Below are 17744 nucleotides of genomic sequence, written 5' to 3'. Positions count from 1 at the left end.
GGTGCCACCCTGAGATATTCTCTATAAGAAAGCACATTTTGAGAAATTATTGTTGGTATTTATGTTTAGCAATCTACAGAATGCTAATATGAAAGACAGTTCATAATTGCTTACTTGTTAGTTTTCACTAGAAATTAAGGTTTTTAGAGTTGAGGATTCTAATTTAAACATGTAATTAAAGCTACTAAATAAGGGAAATATTTCAGTGTGCCAAGAAAGGAAGATTCATGTTTTCAATAAAAGAAGGTATGAGGAATGGAACTGCATTTTGTTAAAGGGAAAAAGGGCAATTTTCTCCTACAGCTGGTGGTTTCTGAATGGAAAAGAAAATAAGGGACAAGGTGATATGGATACAGAAATTTGTAGAATGTTTGTGAAAGGGAATACTGAGAAGAGCTGTGAATCTCAGGTTTCTCTAAGATTGGATTAAATTTAGTTGGGTAAATGGATTTTGTTGTAAGTGGGCTATTTGGATTTGGTTTCTCTGTTAAGATAACAAAGTTTTCTTGGAATGCTGCTTTTGATAACAAATTGTGTGAATTTCTTTGCCTTTAAGTGATCTGTATTTGCTTTTGAAATCTTTTCACTTTGGTTAAGTGAATAAGTATTGTCTGCCAGATTCTAAAAGTTTGACCTCCAGCTACTTTTGAGATGCTTCAAAGTAGCCCTGAGGCATCTCAGAGAAATATTAAATTAACTATGATTACCTGGTATGTTAAATTACAGGGAAAGCATTGTCAAATGAATGATAAGCCTTCTCAGGTTATACTGTATGGATAAATGTTATTAATACAGATATTCTAAAAATTACATGAAATTCCTAAGAATCTGGTATGTCCTGATAAAATGTTACCAGTCATAATTCTGGTTATTGTAACCAAGTTTCTTTACTGATTACATCATAATCAGGTGTTTAACCATGACTTTTAAATCTTTCTGTCATTTAAAGACAGTTATTGTTGTACTCTGATGCTTTTGCCAAAGTGCTTTATCTTCAAGAAGATTCATAGGAAGGAAATTTTGACAAGTACAAGTCTCTGATAAATTTCAGATTATACCACTGAACTGGGTAAGAAATTAAAGAATCCTGATGGAAAACCTGGTGGCTTCATAAAAAGTTAACAAAAGGATTAGTTACTGAGTGAACTGGTGAATATAGTTATAATGTTTATGGGTTTTTGTCTGGAATATTACTGGTTTTGATCTATGTTTTCCAGATATAGGGAAGCCCTTCCCTTCAAGCTACTATGACTTAACAGCAATTGGGTAAATTACACCTCTGTGGATAGAATTGAAATGCTATTCTTTTCTCTCTGCCTGGTCTCTCCAGAAATAGGAGAGTCTTGGGTTCTGAGGAGGCTTATCAAGTGAATGGGAAAAACTATCTCCTGGCATGTGCAAGAATTTTGATATTTTGGAGACCTCTAGAAAAGAGAAGTCCACTGAGGCAGAATCTGATGGCAGGCCTTTGGCATGGATTTCCTGGCCTTGAGAGGCCTTTGTGGGAATTCAGTCTGAGACTCCTGAGTAGTTCCACCAAAGCCAGTGTGGAGGAGCCTATGTGGTCAATAGACTGGACTTATTTTGGAAACAAATTAGTCTTGATTTGGCTGTGTTTGTTGGAGATGAGGGTAGGGAGAAAAATAATATGTTTCAATAGATATTAAATTCTAGTTCTCTTAAAGCTATTGTGTTAAGCACACTTTTGCCTTAATATTCAGGAGGACAAGAAAATTACCTAGTAGAGTTATCACAGAGTATAACTACTCATGATGTATGACACTGCTTGCTTTAAGTCTATTGCTAAAAGCACATGTACAAATGCTTGTGTGACAAATGGGTGTAATAGATAAAATATATATGGCCTCTAAAATGTTTCCCTATTAACATACCTCTGAGATTGTTCACAATATCTGATCAGTTTTCCCCCAATGTGGATAACTAGGCAAATATAAAGGAGGCCTAAGACCCCAGCTGCTGGCTGGGGCAAGCAGCTGACTCACCCCAGCATTGAGGAATGGATATTTTGATCATCAAAGTTTTCTACTGAAAGACTTACAATCAAAAGTTAAAATGATGGAAGAATCTGCACACATTGAAGTATGGGGAAGTCATTCTGGCTTATATATGGTTTAACTTAAACTTTACTGACCAAAGTGGCCTGTTTTGTGACCTTTCAGACATGCATTGTACACCTACTTTGGCCATTGAGGATAAAAGTGCATTTGAAAGTCAAAATAGAGTAACCATGGTTCAGACATCCAAGGTAATACTAGGTGGCCATTGTGGATGTGACCTCAGATATGTTCCTGGGTTGCTGAATTTTCTCAGCTGTGTCAGACTAGGGGACACCACTAGCCATTCTCAAAGCAGTGTCTGCTGGCAGCTAGTAGCTGCAACTTTACATTTTCAAGGTTTCCTCTTGTAACAATTAAATTTTTAGACAATAAGATTCTGTAGATCAGATGTTGGCAGAAAAAAAGGAGACTGTGTAGTGGCCAATAGCTCCTATTGTGTATATGTTAATACAACATCAGAAGTTAAAACCTACTTAAATAAAAGACTGGCTATCTGGCTACAAGTCTCCCCAAGGTGCTGGGTCCAGACTAGGTTTCAGGTTTATTCTCCTGATTTCCTCAGGGAATGAGATCTGTTTTCTCTCTTAAAGTTAGTTTGAATTGGGTCTGTTGCACCAAACTGGTGGGCCAAGGGATTGAGGTCTTAATCATACCAAACTCAAATCCAGGACTTGGAACTCAGGGATATTTATAATTTGGTGTCCCTTCCCCAAACTGAGGCAGGACCACACCCTATTTCAGCAGGAAGTACCCAGAGTGGTTGTCCTCATGTTCTCTGAAAGATTTGGGGAAGGTTGAAAGACAAGGTGGGATTGAAACCAAGTCCCCCTACACCTGAGTTCCTCTGCTGAGTTTATGATTAACCTCTATACCCAATATGTTATTCCCTTTCTTACCCAACACCTGTTCTCTTCAAGATTGAGAAGTATCAAAGAAAAGGGGGATTGAAACTGAGCAGGACCCTGGGCCTCCTGGGCATGAAAGCCTTTCTGGCCCCCATTTCTTGTTTGTAGAAGTTACGTTTCATTCAGCTCCTTGACCCTCGATGAATTCCAGAAAGCAGATTCAAACAGTTGTTAATCAGGGAAAGGATAGAATTCAGAAACAAAGGAGGAGCAAGCAAGAAACAATAGGGCAGCCTTGGGAAAGTGTCCTGGTTCTGCCTCAAGTAATATACATAAAAATATCTTTAAGTTCTTCTGCAAGGCCCCCACCCCAGGTGGAGGATGGCAACTTCAGACTGAGCACAAGATTCCTGGAACACTGCCCTGTTACCTCACCACTGAACAGAAGAAAGTCACACACCCTGCACCCCAAATTTTGCCTATAAAAACTTTCCCCCAAAAACCATCAGGTAGTTGGGGTTTTTCAGCATGAGCCACCCATTCTCCTTGCTTGGCCCTGCATAAATCTTTCTCTGCTCCGAACTCTGACGTTTCAGTTTGTTCGGCCTCACTGTGCATCAGGCACACAAACTTGTGTTCTGTAACACTACTGGTATATGACCTTCTTTTCAGTAGTTCTTGACCTTTGGAGCTGCCACTACTGGCAGAGAGTTCTTAAAACATTTGGAATTTCCTAACTTTTGAAAGCAATCAAGATATCTTTTGTTAGTTAATGAAGTGACTTTGGAAAACCCCTATATAACCTAAGGGTGGGTGCTGGTTGTCAGTGGAGACAATCATGTGATTGGAGGGTTGGAACTTCCAGTCCCACCCTCTGACATCCAGGGAGGTAAGAGGGATTAGCAGTTGAATTTAACCCTATAGCCAATGATTTGATCACTTTACCTATGTAATAAAGTCTCCAAAAATAACCCAAAAGAATGGTGCTTTAAGAGCTTTCAGTTTGGTGAACACATTGAGGTCAGGAGAACAGCAGGCTTAGAGTGGCATGGAAGCGCCACCACCTTACCCCATTTTTTGCCCTTTGCATCTCATCCATCTAGCTCTTAACTATCCTTTTATAATAGGTGATCTAATAAGTAAATGTTTCTCTAAATTCTGTAAGCCAGTCTAGAAAATTAATCAAATCTAAGAAGGAGGTCATGGGAACCTCCAATCTATTTGTGACTGGCAAGCCTGATTGCCCCCCACAGTCTTGTAGGTCTGAACCCTTAAACTGTGGAATCTGATGCTATATCCAGGTAGATAGTGTCAGAATTGAATTGAATTATGACACCCAAGCTGGTCCAAAGTGTTGCTTCTTGGATGTGTGGGGAAACCCCTTCCCTCACACATTGGAACTGGGTGATCAGAGTCCTTATATCACAACAGAATAAATGCAAAGAGAGTAGAAGGAAGGAGATAATAAAGAAAATGATATGATCATAGAAATAATCAACGACTCAAAACACAGTTTTTGAAAAAATTATAAAATTGATACTCTCCTGTCAAGATCAGAGAGAGAAAACAAAGAAGAGAGAGAGAACCGATTTCTAAGATCTGGTTAAAAAAGGCAGGGTACATAATTATGAACCCTATAGACATTAACATGATAAAAAGAAGATATGCACAAGCCAACAGTAAATTAGAAATCTGAACAACTTGGACAAATCCTTTAAAAACATAACTTACCAAAGAGGACACAAAGAAATAGACAATTTGAAAAGAGTTATTTTTATTTATTTATTTTTTATAAATTTATTTATTTTATTTTATTTACTTTTTTTTTGGCTACATTGGGTCTTCGTTGCTGCACGTGGACTTTTCTCTGGTTGCCGCGAGCAGGGGCTACTCTTCATTGTGGTGCACAGGCTTCTCATTGTGGTGGCTTCTCTTCTTGGGAGCACAGGCTCTAGGCATGCAGACTTCAGTAGCTGTGGCACACGGGCTCAGTAGTTGTGGCTCGTGCACTCTAGAGAGCAGGCTCAGTAGTTGTGGCGTACGGGCTTAGTTGCTCCGCGGCATGTGGGATCTTCCTGGACCAGGGCTTTTACCTGTATCTCCTGCATTGGCAGGCAGATTCGTAACCACTGTGTCACCAGGAGAGCCCCATTACTTTTATTTTTAAAAATTAACTGTGAAATTTAAAACTCCCTCCCCCCCAAAAAACTCCCAACACATAAGTCTTCACTACTGAATTTTACCAAATATTTATTTTAAAAATAAATATATAACAGAAACTCTCCCAGAGAATAAAAACAGAGGAAAGATTTCTTGACTTGTTTTAGAAGGTTAAAAACCCTCAAAATACCAAAGAAATTATAAGAACTAAAAAACATTATAAACAAAATATTAGCAAACTGAATCCACATAATACTTTATGAACAAGACAGATAAATGGCAGAAACACAATTTTGTTTTACCATTTGAGAGTCAATAAGTGTGACTCACAACATTAAAAGGAAAAAAAAATATGTAAAAGATTTTGTCATTTCATTATAAGCCCTAATGAAATTCAGTAGCCATCCATAATAATAATGATAATAAAAAACATTTAGCAACTTTGAAAGTGTTCTTAATCTAATAAAAAGTATACATGAAACACTTGCAGCAATTATCATAGCTAATATTAACTCTTGAATAATTCTTATCCAATACAAGTAAAAAGATAAGAATGCCAGATGTCAATTCTATTCAACAGTGTACTGCTGTTCATAACAAGTGCCATTGGGCAAGAAAATGCAATAAAAGAGATCATAAGGATTGAAAAGAAACAACTGGAATTTTCATACCTAGAGCTGTCATGATAGTATGCATAGAAAACCCAAAAGGACCTACAGATAAAATATTAAACTTAATAAGTTAATTTAACACAGATACTGGAAACAAGGACAAAATATTTTTTAACATATTCCTATAGATTAGCAAAAAACCACACAAACACATACACATGCACACAAACTCTCATATAAAAAGAGTTGAAAAGCCCTTATATTCTGAGACTGAAGATCTGTTTTTGAAAGTCAATCATCCAGAGGTCATAGTTAAAGTCATGGGTAAATTAAGGTTTTCCAAGGTAAGGACACAGAGGAAAATTACAAGTCCAAGAAACCACCTTTGAGGGATGATGACTTGGGGGAGGAAAGAGAATAAGAAGAGTAAAGAAAACAAGAAAGATAATAACAATGTGGAAAAGCTGTTACAAGACATCAGAAAGCATAGTAATATCAGAATTTTTAAGCAACTAAATATTCTAACTCAGTTCTTTTAAAAGGAAGAATGAAATCTGTTGTGCTCATATAACTAAAATATCCAGAGGTAGGTCAGTCTCCACATGTGGTCTTTGGCTCTGTCATCATTCTGTTCTATTTGTGAACTTCATTCCTGGGCCAGCTTTACCTGTGGAACAAAATTCTATAGCAACTTGGAGTTTTGAAGGCATCATACCCCTGAGACAGAGTCCCTCCTTCCTCAACCACCAATTATAAACTATTGCTTTATTTAAGTGGGATCACCAATTATTCCAACTAAGTGCTGAGGTGGGAGGTGAAATTCTGTTCATTATCTTAGACCTTGGTTCTCATCTGGGGTCAATTTTGCCCCTGAGGGACATTTGGAAATGTCTGAAGATATATTTGGTTATTGTAACTGGGGAGGTACTACTGGCATCCAGTGAGTAGTGGCCAGGGATGCTGCTAAAAATCCTGCAGTGCATTGAACAACCTTCCATAACAAAGAATTATGCATCCCAAAGTGTCAACAGTCCAAAGCCTGAGAAATCTTTACACAAGAGTTTCTTAAAATTAAATGTTCATCTGAATAACCTAAAAGGCTAATTAAAACACAGCATTCTAGTTCCCATTCCAGGATTTTCTGATTCAGTAAGTCTAGAGTGGGGCCTGAAAATGTCTTCATCTAACAAGCTCACAGGTACTACTCCTGCTGGTGGTCCATAGTCAACACTCCAAGAAACATTCTAATCAGGGTCCTGGCCTGTAGCTGAGGGAGCAGTGAAGCATAGGACAGCATGTCGGCTCTATAAGATGAGTTGGAGTTTAATGCATCCTGGAGAAATAACCAGCTGTGTTAATGCAGAGAGAAAAAAACTATGTCTTCAGTCATTTCCTACCCTGCCCAAATCCTAAAGTCCACGTTGTTCTAAAATGTCCAGGTGGGAGAACCGCTTCTAGTACTCCTGGCTTCTGAAAAATTCCACTTGCTCTGACCTCCCTTCCTAAATCCTTCAAAAAATATACCCAGACCTTGCCTGCGCCCGCCTGGAGCCAGCGGTCCTCCACGCACCCCGCATCCAGTGAGATGCGCTGCACACCGGCAGAGTGGACATGGGCAGAGAGATGGTGGCCAGGCTCAGACTGGGGCTGCTGCTTCTGACACTGCTCTTACCTACGCAGATTTATTCAAATCAAACAACTGTTGTAACACCTTCAAGTAACTCCTCCCAGCATACCTCAGCTGCCCCCAATCCAGCGAACGCCACCACCAAAGCAAATGACTGTGCTCTGCAGTCAACAGCCAGTCTCTTGGAGAGCTCAGTCTCCCTTCTACATCTCTACTGTTAAGAGACTCAGGCCAAGAAACATCTACACTTCCCCATCCTCTAAACCCAATTCAGATGGCATCCAGACATCCAGTGTGACAAGGGAAAAAAAAAAAAAACAGGTCTTCATTGAATTAATCTGCTAGTTCCACACCTTACTTTATTGACAGAAACTGTTGAGGATCCCAAATTTGATTGGTTTGAAGAGCATGTGAAGCGTTTGACTAGATGATGAATGCTAATATTAAATCTGCTGGAGTTTCCTGTACAAGATGAAGAGAGACAACATCCAAAATTAGTTAAGAGATGTTTTCCTTAAATGTGGCTTAAGAAGTATGGACACATAAAACTCTACCTTGAAAGTGAGAATAGATTTTATCTTACTTGAGATAAAGAATGGGATGTAAAACAGAGATTCAGTTTTCATTTGGCTCATTAAATTTATAGGGCCATAAAACAATGAGGTAAAACAGAAAGCTTCTGTGATTCTATTTATATGTACATTAGAAGGAACTTCCAGGTGCTACTGTAAATCCTCAATGTGTTGTTTCAGCAGTACTAATTTAATGCTGGTGTACCCTAGAGAAAATTTTATGTTAAGCTATCACTGTTCTCTTGGGAACTGAAATCTTTCCCTTGGGGTTTGGGTTTGGCATTGCCTTTGAATTTTTATATAGTCATTGATATGTACCAGGGCAATGATGGATTGGAATCTACCCCAAATCCAAGCATAATGAGTACATTTTGCTTCTATACTTATCAACTATTCTTATTCAAAAAGAGCACTAGATTCATTTAGCTAAACAGATAACAAAGAGTAGAATTACATGGATCTCAACTAATTTCAAAATGCTTTTTTTTTTTTTTTTTTTTTTTTTTTTTTTTTTAATTTTTGTTCTCATTCACCAATTCCCTTTTTTTTTTTTTTATAGCTACTTTATTTATTTATTTATTTATTTTTTTTGTCTGTGTTGGGTCTTCGGTTCGTGCGAGGGCTTTCTCCAGTTGCGGCAAGTGGGGGCCACTCTTCATCGCGGTGCGGGAACCGCTCTTCATCGCGGTGCGCGGGCCTCTCACCATCGCAGCCCCTCCCGCTGCGGGGCACAGGCTCCAGACGCGCAGGCTCAGCAGCCGTGGCCCACGGGCCCAGCCGCTCCGCGGCATGTGGGATCTTCCCAGACCAGGGCTCGAACCCGTGTCCCCTGCATTAGCAGGCAGATTCTCAACCACTGCGCCACCAGGGAAGCCCCCAAAATGCTTTTTATTTCTGCATATGCCGAATACATTTTACAGTTTAAAAAATGATCTGTTTTGCAGGTAAGATTGACAAATCTTGAAATTAAAAAAGCAAATATGTGAAGGAGCTAAACTATAAATCAAATATATTTGGCAAGGGAAGACTGGAAGCTTGCTTACATTAAATTCAGAAAAACTTTTATACTCTTTTCTGTAAATACTTTTTTTTAAACTGAATCAGAATAGCCACATATGGAACACTTTCTGTTATCAATCAATATTTTTAGATAGTTAGAATCTGGTCCTAAGCCTAAAGTGGGTTTGATTTTGGAAAGTAAATCTTTTCACAACTGCCTTGATGCACGGAAACCTTTTTAAAAATAGACACTCTCTACGTCTTTTGTTTGCATGATCACACACTGATTCTTAGATGTTCCAAATCTAATATGGCCACAATAGTCTTGATAACCAAAGTCATTTTTTTTTCCATCTTTAGAAATCTACACTGGAACAACCATATCCAACAGATCTCAAGCTACTATGTGTATGAATGAACCTTCTCTTTTGTTTCATACCTGAATGCTGTACATCTATTTTGGATTGTATATTGTGTTTGTGTATTTATGCTTTGGTTCATAGTAACTTCTCATGTTATGGAATTGATGTGTATTAAACACAAACAGTAAATTAAAATATATATATATTTTTTTTTAATTAAATGAGTTTGGATTTTTTTAATGAGGTTTCTAGAAAACTGTGGAATAAGCAAAAGAATCAATAAATGTAAACAAGAGTCAACAATATAACTGACTTGATAAACCACAGATATCAAAGTCCCTGAGAGCAAGAAAAGCCCTCTTGACTCTTTGCTTGAATATTTAACAACCCATCTGCACTATTATCCCTCACCCATCCTGCCTCTCATGCATTCTCACTGGAAAATGAGAAACAGGATCCTTTTCTGATTAATCTTTATATGTAAACTATAGTTATAATATGGGCAGAAGTGGTTTTCTCCAGAGGAGTTCAGGGCAGAAACAAGGAGAGTATGATATTTTTTGCTATGTGAGAATATCTCAATAAGAGGAAAATCTAGAATATCAACTAAAGAGGAAAAAAAGGAAGGAGATAATTTTGAAAAAGGAAAAAAAAAGACCATTAATGTGGCAGTTATAGCAACTTAGATTATTTTACTAAACAAATACATATGCGAGTGAGAGATCTTGCCTGGGATCCACCTAGAGGAAGCCTTTCTCTCAAGGAACTTATAAGTAGAAAGAAAAGAAAAACAAAAAGACCTGCAATGTTGTGGGTACAGAGTAATGTGGATCTCAGCATGACACCACACAAGGGAGGGTTACTTCCACTGTAGCACTAAAGAAGGCTTCCTGGAGAAAGAAGCTGCTCAGCTGGCCCTCATGGTTAGAAAATCATCCAAGCAGAGACAGAGATATTATGTTAAAATTGTTCAGCATCTCTGCAAATACAATTATCTCGGCATAATTATAGCTAGCTCACTTTAACAAATGATATTTCAGCAGAATCACAAAAAAAGAGTTCAAATAAGAAGCCAAAGGGATGTCACTGTTAAGTCATGGACATCATTTCACTTATTCCGAGGTACATTCTTTCTCACCTCACATCTATGAAATCTGAGTGGATCCTACTATTGATATTGTCTCATAATAACAATTTTTAATTATTTTTCTGCTAGTGTATAAATTATGATTTATCTTACAAACTATGGGCACTCTGATTTGTCCAAATCTGATGATTATTTGATGAAATAAGATGAGATTGACTCCTGGGCTGACAAATTGAGTTTCTGGACTCCTGGTTACTGATCCCAAATGGAAATGGAGACATGATGAGGGCTCATGAGATATTCTGATAGGACCTGTTAAGATCACAAGCAAAAAATTGTTCTACATAAGAGATATTTGTACACCATGTTCATAGCAGCATTATTCACAATAGCCAAAAGGTAGAATCAACCCAAATGTCCCTTGACAGATGAACGTATAAACAAAACAGCCTTAAAAAGGAAAGAAATTCTAATACGTGCCATCACATGATGAATTATGAGGACATTATGCTAAGTGGAATGAGCCAGTCACAAAAAGACAAATAGTGATGATTCCACTTATATGAGGTACCTAGAGTAATCAGATTCATATAGACAGAAAGTAGCATGGTGGTTGCCAGGGACTAGGGGAGCAAGGAATGGGGAATGTGGTTTAATGGGCAGAGTTTTAGTTTACAAGATAAAAAAGTTCTAGAGATGGGTTGCACAAAAAGTGAATGTACTTAATACTACTAAACTGTACGTTTAAAAATGGCTAATGCAGTAGTTTTTACGTCATGTATATTTTACCACGACTTTTTAAAAATAGATTTATCAGGACTTCCCTGGAGGCGCAGTGGATAAGACTCTGTGCTCCCAATGCAGCAGGCCTGGGTTCGATCCCTGGTCAGGGAACTGGATCCCACACGCATGCTGCAACTAAGAGTTTGTATGTCACAACTAAGGAGCCCATGAGCCGCAATTGGGGAGCCCACCTGCATCAATTAAGGAATCCACATGCTGCAACTAAGGAGCCCGCCTGCTGCAACTAAGACCCAGCACAACCAAATAAATAAATAAATATTTTTTAAAAATAGATTTACCTAAAGATGGGAGTGGGGAAGAAAGGGGAAAGGGTCTGTTGGAAATACGGAGGCTAAAGTATGTAATAGATAAAATGGAGGGAAAGAGTGAGAGGATGAACAAAAAAGAAAGATTAAAAAGGAAAACTCACCAGCGCCTCAAAAACCATAATGCAAGACATATCAAAAGGACGAAGGAGGGCACTAATATTGCCAAAAATATCAAGCTGACAGAGGTGCGGTGACCTGGCAATTGGGAGAGGACACAGGGATGTCACTTCAAACCCATTCTCTAGTTCTCCTGGCTTTGTTACCCACCTGAGTGTCAGCACCACCATTACCTGCTTCTGATGCATAGGCATCTGTGATTCTCTCTCTCATATTCCTGGATATCATATATTCACAGCCACCCTTTGTCTCTCCCTCTTACCCCATCCTACCCAGTCTATAAGTCCTTCATTCTTATCTCTTCTATACCTTAGATCATCTATTTTCATTCCTCTTGGAACTGTAGTCCCAAGGAATAAATCTCAACCTCTGTCTCTCTGTCTCTTTTTCTCTCTCTGACTCTCTGTCTCTCTCTCCTTCCCTCTCTCCATTCCTTTCTCCCCCTGTCCCTCCCTATCTCATCCATCAAATCCCTCCTTTTTCCCAGTCCCTCCCTCTGTGCCTGAGGAACATCTCCTCCCATTCCCAGCTGGGACCCATGCCTTACTCACCCCAGTAGAGGATGATGTCCTGGTCTCCTAGACTGCTGTGCTTCACTCGGCAACTCAGGCCAGTCTCCTCCCCAGCCGTCACATTCAGGGTTACTTGGAGATACCAAGTCCAGTCAACATTGGGCAAGACATCTCCTTGCTGAGTGCCAGACTGCTCCCGCTCGCCCCTCATCCACGTCACCCACACGGGTTTCGGGTAGAATCCTGAGACACGGCACACCAGCAGCAGACGGCCAGGCCCAGGACTGGGGCCACTGGACAGCCAGGCCTCGGGCTTCACTGGGGCAGGAAGAGGCAGGGAGACTGTCAGATTATGACTCTAACCTAGAGCATAGGCATTCAGAAACCCACAAGTTTGGACAGTGACCTCTTCTACTCCTATGGGAACCAAATCATTTATTGATTAAGCCCCTCTCTCCTTAGGTACCTCCTACTCTTGAATTCAAAGAAGGTGGCAGGACGTGAAATAGAAAAGTCTTGTGGAGAGAAAAGAACAAACCTTGCCTCTGTAGTTCAGTCTTCCCTGCATCAAGGACACCAAGGAGATACCGAGGGCAGGTTTCTGAGAGGAGCGTCTCTATGATACCCATGATGTCTTGGTACTGAGTGATGAGTGCACAGAACTGCTGTGCCCTGCTGCTGCCCTCTGGGGCAGGTGCACATGAATGATTCTTAATGCTCACGAAATCCAGTCCTCCTAAAGCTCCCCTCAAAAAGCTTCTTATGGACTTCCCAGAATGCAGCTCACAACCTGCTATACCCTGGATCACAAAGGGGTCTGGATACAAGGAAAAGAGGGACAAAGTTACTAAAAAGCAAACAAGAAAGAAAGGTATGGGGAGAGGATGTGGGGCTTTGGATTTGGGGGGTGGGAGAAAGGTCTGAGATGTGAGATGACTCAAAAACCAATTGCAGTATTCAGAGCCTTTTCAGAAAGAAGAGCATTGGGGAGAGGTATGCATGTCATAAATGGTGGAGATGGTCTGTTGTAAGGCTGTAGGGTGGGCATGAGGAGAGAAGGAGAGCAGCATGTGATGGAATCAGGAGTGCAGCATTTCAGGGTGAAGGGGAGAGTTACATTGAGAGAAGGGATCAGGCAGGAGATGCTTGAGGAGACGGATTGGAGGAGGAGGAAGTCACACTTCAGTTCACTCAGGCACAGAGTGGAGAAGTGAGGGCTTTGTCCTTGGGGTTGGAGAGAAGCCAGTTATGCACAAACAAACCAGGAGATGGTTACAAAGGGGGACCTTCATTTATCACACTGGAGTGCAAGAAACAGGAAGAAGCTGGGATACTTAGTGGAGGTGTGGAGTCAGAGTTGGAGACTACTCTGGAGAAGTGTGTGCATGCAGTTGGGTAAAGTGGGAGGACGGGACCAAGATCCAAGAGAGTAATAGCCTTAACCAGGAGAGAGAAAAGCCGTTGAGAATCTCCCCGGAGCAGAGGACTGTACTCACATTCAATCTGGAATTTACTGGCATAGTCCTGCACTTCCTGAGTGAATCCAATGAAGTAGGCTCGGAATAGGTCCTCCAGCTCAATCAACTCCGCATCACTGAAGTTGCCCTTGGACCAGGGCTTCAGGAAAATGGCAGTGCCCGAGTCACTATCCCAGCCGTGAATCTGAAAATCATCCAACCAGCCTGAGCCTTGAGTTTGTGCCCAGGTGCTGTTGGCAAAGGTCGAAATCTGGATAACATGGTAAGAGGTTGGCCCCTGAAAGGCTGTGGGTGGTGGAAGCATAAGAAGAGTGAGGAGGAAGAGAGAATCAGGATGAAATGATAAAGAACCCAGAGTCTGAACAACAACACAGAGCCTAAGACATTTGCCTGCCCCAAGGCTTCTAGCTCCATCCCCAACCTCCAGAACTGGGGGAGAGGGCTGGAGACAGGAGGGCCCTGACCCTTAGTGATAGGTGCAGCATGCTTTCATCCAGATCCCCTGCACCTGTTCTGGGAACTGCCAGAGTTACTCTTACCGTCTTCATTGTCACCACCTGGGACGACAACTGCTAGCAATAGAAGTGGCAGAAGCAGCATTTCATTGGGAAGTAGAACTTCTGACCCTCAGAGCTGGTGTTTGATCTCTAATTTCAGCAAACCTTTTTCTCAGTACTCTATAGTGACTTCCTCTCTCTTTCAACTGACAAATCTCTTCCTCACCCACACCCACACCCACACGTCACAGAAATACTGTGTTTTCTACAGCTCTGTGCTCCCCCTCTGCCTCTCATTTCCGCTCCAGCCCTTGACTTGTAGATTTTTTTTAATGTCTCTGGCTTCCAGCTGTTCTCCTTGACCTCAGCTTCCTTCATTTTTATTACTTCGGAAAAGCTCCCATGTGATGTTAAAAGGTTATTTCACCTCCCCAATCCTTTATTTCCACATCTGTTAAATAAGAGGGTAATATTCAACAATTGCTCTGCTTCCAGTCTCTTTTAATCTAGAAGAATTCCTTTGGTTTATACACCTAACTGGACCTCCCTCCTCACTGCCCTTTTCCTCTGGCACTTTGTCATGACCTCTTCCCAACGTTCTCAATGGCCCCTCTTTCTTATCTCATCCCTCTTACCTGGTCTCTCTAACCCACATTATGGTTTCTGAGTGTGGGTGTGTGTTGACAATCATTTACATGCAGGCAAAGCATTTAAATCACTGCTTTATCGTATTTGATTCTGGGACCCAAATGCCAGAATTAAATATGATAAATACTGCAGTTTATATTCTGAGCACAATTCTCTTACACCATAGCAATTTTTGAAGATGAAAATTACATTTGCTACTGGTCTATGAACTTCTTTTCAGTAGTTCTTGACCTTTGGGTCTTTCAGTAACAAATCTTCACGAGACAAGTAAAACTTCAGGAGTTATGTGTGACTCCAGCCCAAGTCAAAGATAATTTTTGTAGTAGGCGGTAGGACCTCCTTCTTCTTTTGTATTATTTTATAATCTCGATCTACATTTTGGTCTTTCCTATCACCAAATAAAGCATTGCTAGGTGAGAAAGCAGCCTGGCATTTTTTCACCAGAAGTTCAGAGATGTTTGTCCTAAAATGTTATCTCTTATCTTCTCTTTGTATGCCCTTTGCATGTTTTAGCCATTATATTTAGCATTCACTGAGTGAAACAGCTGGACTCTAAGCAATATGTTAGCGTTAAGGAAAATTCTTGGATTTCTCCACTCAGGAAAAGAATTCCAAATTTGCAGATATGTATCATCTAGCAGAAATGTGATAGTAAAACATCTTAAGTGTAAGAGGTTTTCACTAATTGATCCTATTTACATAGATAAGAAAATGCAACATGAGTAATGTAACATTCTTTATTCCTAGAAACAAATCAGAATAGACTTCATTTAAGATCATCACTGACTAATTGTAAGCTCCAGAATAACTCTCCAAATTCCAAAGTATTCAAGTTTGAACAATATTCCCAGAATCCAGTACATAGTATAATCTAATCCACTTCTTGTGTAACGGCCACAGACAACAGCAGAGACATAATATTAACTGCCTGTACATCATGACATTGTATCATTTTTTTTTACTTTGTAAGCTTTGAGTTTGGGGTAGGACACCCAAGAGTCAGTTTATACGATATACTGTACATTCACTGGCAAGAACAAATTTTAAGAACTTGGCGATGTGCAGCCATAATGAGTAGATTAATTCTCTCACACAGCAAATATAGCACTGACAGTGTGTGGCAGCAAAAGAGAGGTTGTGCAGGTAGCCTTGGAAAGAATACCAAATGGATCAGTGTGAGTGCCCACACTATTTTGGTGTACGTTCACAGAGAGACATGATCTGAGAATTGAAAAGCACCAGAGAAAGGGAGATTCTGAGAACTCCAGCCCCCATTTCAGGGAGTCCGACAATGAAAAAGTGCACTTGTGCTCTTCATACCATTGTTGCCATCACCATTATTATCCCCTGCTTGGCTGAAACTTGACTAAAGGTACTGAAACACTCACTGGGACATAAAGATGATAGCCAGTAAAAGGGGCACTCAGAACTTAATTTTTTCACAAGCCACTCCACACTAATACTATAAAGACTCCTCTCTCAATGGCCCACGCCGCCAAAACAAAAGCCTGGGTGGAAACAAATATTTCAAAATCCCGATTATTCCAATGAAGAGGCTCAGAAGAAAAGGTCCTGCCTTTATTGGTGAAAAGTAGAGTGAGAGGATAGGGTTGAAAATGTGAAAATTTACCTCTGATTTCCCTAAGTTCCCTACAAAAATAATACAACAAATATCCTAAGTCTACTCCAAAAGCAAGGAAGACACACATCAGGCCCAGAAGTAAGATTTCTGCAGGACGACAGAGGACCTTCCACTGAAGTACAAGGCAGCTGCCCAAGTGAGCTGGTATCTAACGGTTGCCTGAGAGCTGCTACTCTGTGCAATCCTATACAGTCTGAGTGGTGGTCACAGTACCTAAGATTATTAAAATTAAATACAAATGGAGCCTGGATTTAAGAATTTCCTGAACAGACAAAAACATTTAAGCCATGTAAGAAAAACTAAATCCAGCTTACTTCATGAATGTAAATGAAAGTATTACATTTCATGAAGCTCAACCTAGTTTATTTTTTGTAAATGGCTCTGACAATCATAAAAGAAACATAAGTCATCTTCCTAAAAATGGCATGACGTTATCACTTTTAACCAATCCCCTGCCATCTGGAAACCTCCACTGTAATAACCAATCATTGTAAAAATTAATAACTTCCTCATTTTTACTCTGTAAGTCATTGTATAACTTCACGCTCCCGAGCTTTGAATTTGAAAGCTCCCAGTTTGTGAACTGTTTTTATATGTACAATAAACTCTTAGTAAATATTACTTATTGATTTGGTGGGTTTAATTTTGCTATTTCTGGATTTTTGACAAGATGTTAAACTAAAGAGAGAAAACTGAAGCACATGAGTAGCCTGTGGTATTACTTTTGTTTTTAATTTTGTGATTTTAACCAAGTGCTAATAGTTAACAATAGACCCAAAAATGACAAGTATATTTTGACCTACTTATTTATTTATACACGCATTCATTTTTTAACAAGTATTTATTGAGTGCCTACTGTTTGCACCTGCAGTAGCTCTGAACTACCTCTTCACCATTCAAATTGTCATCACCCATCCTACCTTGTTCCAAAATTGGAAGTGAGTTCACAGACTTCCTTTTAGCTCAGGAACCTTGCTTGGCTTAGTCTTGTCCAGGATCCATAGATTCTTTTTTCTTTTAATAAATGTATTTATTTTATTTATTTATTTTTGGCTGCACTGGGTCTTCATTGCTGCTTGCGGGCTTTCTCTAGTTGCAGCAAGTGGGGGCTACTCTTCGTTGTGGTGCGTGGGCTTCTCATTGCAGTGGCTTCTCTTGTCGCAGAGCACGGGCTCTAGGCATGTGGGCTTCCGTAGTTGTGGCACGTGGGCTCAGTAGTTGTGGCTCGCAGGCTCCAGAGCGCAGGTTCAGCAGCTGTGGCCCACGGGCCCAGCTGCTCTGTGGCATGTGGGATCTTCCCGGACCAGGGCTCAAACCCACGTCCCCTGCATTGGCAGGTGGGTTCTCAATCACTGCGACACGAGGGAAGCCCTAGGATCCATAGATTCTTAAATGTT

At 40.2% G+C, this 17744-nt stretch overlaps 1 protein-coding gene across 1 annotated transcript; it reads right to left on the bottom strand.

The window, feature by feature from the left end:
- Positions 1 to 10255: 10255 nt before the first annotated feature.
- On the bottom strand, positions 10256 to 14176 carry LOC103015438 (T-cell surface glycoprotein CD1b-2-like). Its single transcript, XM_007171815.2, has 6 exons — positions 14100 to 14176; positions 13579 to 13845; positions 12621 to 12899; positions 12122 to 12400; positions 11555 to 11648; positions 10256 to 10653 (listed from the first exon to the last, which is right to left on the bottom strand). Exons 1-6 carry the CDS (start codon positions 14158 to 14160, stop codon positions 10632 to 10634), a joined length of 1002 nt encoding a protein of 333 aa, XP_007171877.2. The 5' UTR covers positions 14161 to 14176; the 3' UTR covers positions 10256 to 10631.
- Between the last annotated feature and the right edge of the window lie 3568 nt (positions 14177 to 17744).

This window comes from Balaenoptera acutorostrata, chromosome 1 (genome assembly GCF_949987535.1).
Source record: "Balaenoptera acutorostrata chromosome 1, mBalAcu1.1, whole genome shotgun sequence".
NCBI classification, from domain to species: domain Eukaryota; kingdom Metazoa; phylum Chordata; class Mammalia; order Artiodactyla; family Balaenopteridae; genus Balaenoptera; species Balaenoptera acutorostrata.
The sequence above is the reverse complement of the archived record's forward strand: the minus strand, read 5'-3'. Positions and strand labels throughout refer to the sequence as shown.